This window comes from Vigna angularis, chromosome 1 (genome assembly GCF_016808095.1).
Source record: "Vigna angularis cultivar LongXiaoDou No.4 chromosome 1, ASM1680809v1, whole genome shotgun sequence".
Taxonomy (NCBI): domain Eukaryota; kingdom Viridiplantae; phylum Streptophyta; class Magnoliopsida; order Fabales; family Fabaceae; genus Vigna; species Vigna angularis.
In genome coordinates this window covers 53,436,502-53,440,940 of record NC_068970.1, presented here as the reverse complement: position 1 = coordinate 53,440,940, position 4,439 = coordinate 53,436,502, and the positions used below count along the sequence as shown (strand labels likewise).

Genomic DNA, 4,439 nt, shown 5'->3' with positions numbered 1-4,439 from the left:
AATATGAATTTGATTATTTTCTTATCACTGTTATTCAGATTTTACCAAATTATTTATCTACTTAAATTGATAAAATAGTGAGGATCACATTTTTTTTAACAGATCTTACATTTTCCAGAAGAAAAATTTGGCATGTTGTTTAAGATAGCTGGATCAAAAATATTGATTCATAAAATGATATGCATAAATCTTCTCTGGATTCCTTCGTTATTCTCTTATTTGTCTCTTTCCCTAACGTACTCAGTGATCCTCGAATGACATCGAACATGAAATCGGACTAAACGTCTAAAATTATAACTAAAAAACAAACGAAACCTTTTTCATCAGATTTTGCAACATGATACAGACATTCAACATAGGTGTGTGTGCACACACAGAAACACATAATCCGAATCTTCATATTGAAAGCAAACAAGACAGTGATTATGAATCTGCTTACTAGGTAACACAATGCTATCCTCTTGTAATAATTCAATTCAGATTTTCACCAACAATTCATGCTACCGACCATTGACATAAATTCTTCAGTTTCTCCGATATCCTCGAAGCTCCATTGACAGATTCTTCTACCTGCAAAATCCAAACAAGTTGCATTGTAGTATAATTTGATGGATTGAAATATAAGCAAATTTTAGCTAACTCTAAATGTTAATATTCTTTCAGAAATACTCTTAAAGTTAATTAATTTAAATGTGAGTTCAATCTTGAATGTGACTAATGATAGTTTAGAAAATACAACTTTTTTTTATACATATAAAATGAAGCGAATTAAGTAAATTAACTAATATTCTTAGTCACTGTGAAATTATACTTCTTTACACACGAGTTAATTGATTGATAGGCAAAGGGGTTATGGAGAATTCAAAGCTCACCTGACAGTGTATTTTATGGAGAACTGCATTTTCAACAACAGTATAACTGGCATTAACTATATCAGATCCTTCTTCTTGAAGAACACGAATGGTCTCATTGAAAATGAAATGAAAATCCAACCCAGTTACTAGAACAACCTCCAAGACTGAACCCATTTGTTGGATCTTAAATTGTGGAGATTTCAGTTCCATATTCATGCTAGCAGTTCTTGACCTTACAATGTCAGTTAAGTTGCTTTTTTTCTCCTTCATCTTCTCCAACTTAATCTGTAAGTTCTTTATGTAGTCTATGGCTTCACCTATCTGATCTGGACGCGAAATTCCTTCCTGCAAAGATTCAAATGAAATTGAGACGCTTGAGAGCATATGAATAATGAAGAGATTTATGCAGAGAAAAAAGAGGGTGATACCCTTGAACTTTGATGAGGCAGAACTGAGTTGAGCTTGGAGAAAAGATCCTTCATTTGATTTCTTCTATTCCTCTCAACCAATTTTCTATCACTTGTTGATGAACTAGGGTTGTTCTCCATAAGGATGCAATGGATCAACCACTCATAGAGCTGAAACACATACCTGATAAGGGTTGCAAAGTATTCGGAGTTTCTAGTGACTTTTAGAAAAGCAAATTACAATGATTAAATCTTACTGTTAAAGTTCTGGGATATGAGATGTGGTGGGACACCATTTTTTCGGATTAGTTTTAAGCTACACAGATTGTCTTTTTGACTGTTTGAATTCAACAAGTATGTATTTTTCATTTGGACTTCTATATTTATATTATTTATAATCCAACACTCTCGCAGTTTAACTCTAACAATGTAAAAGCATTAATCAAAATCGAGCTTGTATATATGTATAACTTATTTACCATTTTTATATAGTTCATATATTATAGGTTTATACATCTAAGATTTCATTGTTTAATCATTATGAACAATGAAATTGCTTAATTATAACCTTTATATACTTAAAAAGTAAAGAACATGATATATTAATTAAGAATTATATTTCATGTGTTTTATAGGTGTAAAGGACTTCAACTGTTTGTGAGCTATTTGTGAATTATTTTAATTTGACATGTTCAAGTCCCAAACGAACCTAAACACAAAAGTTCAATTAGACTTATATTTTTAAATATGAGCTATACACAACTTTAATGTAAGTATGATTTTAAATGGGTTAAACACATTAGTGGGAAATTTTGACATACAATTAGATATTACATATAATTTAAAATTTGAAATGTTTTATAATAAAATATGTGATTTGGACATGAAAAGAAATTGTAATTTTGCAAAATAATAATAAAAAATTTACTATATAAAATTATATAATTTTAAATTTTACTTAAAATAATATCATAATTATTTTTTTTATTCTTTTCTTTTTAATATTTATTTCATTTATTTATACGATTTGAGAGATGCATTATTGGTTCATTTCAATAAAGATATCAATGACTTGTTTGTGATCCAAGGTTAAGGTATGGCATTAACAACTTGACATTGTTATTGCAATTGATTTTGACAAGGTTTTTTTTTCTATTGAAATTCTTCATAAGATTTTTTCTTTTTAATGTACAAAGTGTTTGTTAGGATTTTGTTTATGAATATAAGTATTTTTTAGATGATCGATATCACACATAAATTTTCTTTTGTTGACTTCAATTAGAGATATATTTAGTTATTTCTCAATCAATTTCAAGTAAAGTTAGTTTTTGTTAATATCGGTTAAAATTATTTTTAAATTGACGATTTTCTCTTTTACAAGATTATTTTTTAATTGATGTTAACTAGTATTTTTTTATTAAAAATATTGAAACTATTTCTTGATTAACATATGTTACAACCTTCTAGTCAATATTGATAAATATTATGAACTAAATTGTGGTGGTGAAATGGTTTGAATTGATCTCGTTGTGATAAATATATGATCTGTTGGAGTAATTTGTTTTCTAAAAGTGAATAGTAAGTTTGATTCAATTGGTAATAGAGAATGAGTGTTATGCTTGTAAAAAATCTTAGTTTTTTTTCTTCTGTTGTTAAGAATTCCTTTGTGAGATTTTTTAATTGAACTAATTTAGCACTCTTTGAGCAAAGAAATTAAATTTTTAAAATGCTATGAAGTTTGTTAAGTAAGGAATAGCTCATGAAGTGTCATATTACACAATAAGAGTTCAAAGAGGGAGTTTAGAGCTCTCCTACATCGCCAGGTGCCACTATCATGTTGTTAAGCGTGACTTAGATAATGGGTTTCTGGCTTGGTTGTCATTAGGCAAACAAGTTTATTGTTGGGTGACACTAAAGTCAAAAAGCTCCTTGACTTGGTGTCATTGGGCGTGAATCTTTGATTTTAAATCCTGGGAGCTCATAGGGTGCTCTCACTGGGCACGTCTTGGGCTCGATAGGCGCCAAATGTAAAACTCATGAAAAGGGTGTTACACCAAAGGTTAGTGTTAGACACTATGTAATTGGTGTTGGGCCCAATTCTTCTAAAGACACCTCTATTTGAATTATGCTTAGTAGAGGTTGTGGGCGCTGGGTGGAAGTCAGATAGATTTTATTGCATGCTAGAATAATGATTGATTGGTATATATGTATATATGTGTGTGCATGCAACTATGTTAATGACATGAGAATGTTGAATGTGGTAATATATGTTTTGGTTTGATGAAGGTGGAATGGCTTCCAATGGAGGAAACATTCTACTATTGTGTGTTAGATATATTGAGTAATGATTGAAGAGAAATTATTCATATTTGACTAGGTATCTGAACTCACATAGAGTAGGATATTTCGTCTTGAGAGTCGATGAAAGTTACTATGCCAAGGGATTGGTTCAGATGAGAACCTTTTCGTGCTAACATATGTGAGCTAACTATGCTAGTAAGAAGGTTGGTAAAACCATGACCTTATGAATCTAAATGTTATCGATATCCTTGAAACAGGGAAAAATCTCTAAGTTATACTTGATACATACACACACACACGTAAGTGTGTGTGTTTAGATGATTGTTAACTTTCTTGAATTTTTTATTTATTATATATTGTCAACACCCAATTTCGTCCGGATGGACTAGCTTATTTTATTTTCATCACAAGGAAAAATAAAAAAAAATATAAAAAAAATAAAAAAATAACAAAAGGGGAACCAAGCTTCAAGAGAAGGATGTAGAGATCCTAGAGACTTGAAGAAAAATTGCAGTTTGGTTTGGCTAAAACAAAGCACTTTCAACTCATTTTATTTTGGAGAAGCAACTTAATTCCTTGATTTATCTCCTAGCATGTCACGGCCACAACATGAAGAATTCTTGATTGGTTGCAAAATGCATTTCACGGTTGAATCAAATTGGCAACATTCGTATGCTTTCACGTGAATTGAAGGAACAAGTCCTTTCTTTCTTGAATCTTAAAAAGTATTGGTTGGCTTGGAATGACATTGGAAACTCACGGTCATAGCTAGCAAAAGCATGAAGCAACACATGATTTCTTTCTTCTAAAATTACTGCACAATGATATGTAAGGAACAAGTGTACTGCATGCAAGAAAGTAAAAAGTCAAAAATATT

General features: G+C 30.4%; 1 protein-coding gene across 1 annotated transcript; it reads right to left on the bottom strand.

Annotated features, from left to right (window-relative positions):
- Positions 1 to 298: 298 nt before the first annotated feature.
- Positions 299 to 1,470, bottom strand: LOC108341326 (transcription factor bHLH162). The gene is made up of 3 exons (XM_017579027.2): positions 1,283 to 1,470; positions 873 to 1,199; positions 299 to 570 (listed from the first exon to the last, which is right to left on the bottom strand). Exons 1-3 carry the CDS (start codon positions 1,400 to 1,402, stop codon positions 496 to 498), a joined length of 522 nt encoding a protein of 173 aa, XP_017434516.1. The 5' UTR covers positions 1,403 to 1,470; the 3' UTR covers positions 299 to 495.
- Between the last annotated feature and the right edge of the window lie 2,969 nt (positions 1,471 to 4,439).

What these genes read in the sequence shown, in the direction of transcription:
- LOC108341326 (XM_017579027.2), bottom strand. Translation starts at nt 1,402, where the DNA reads ATGGAGAACAACCCTAGTTCATCAACAAGTGATAGAAAATTGGTTGAG. An exon ending in TGCCTCATCAAAGTTCAAGG is followed by an intron (nt 1,200 to 1,282) that starts GTATCACCCTCT and finishes GAATCTTTGCAG; the next exon opens with GAAGGAATTTCGCGTCCAGA. An exon ending in TCCATAAAATACACTGTCAG is followed by an intron (nt 571 to 872) that starts GTGAGCTTTGAA and finishes TGGATTTTGCAG; the next exon opens with GTAGAAGAATCTGTCAATGG.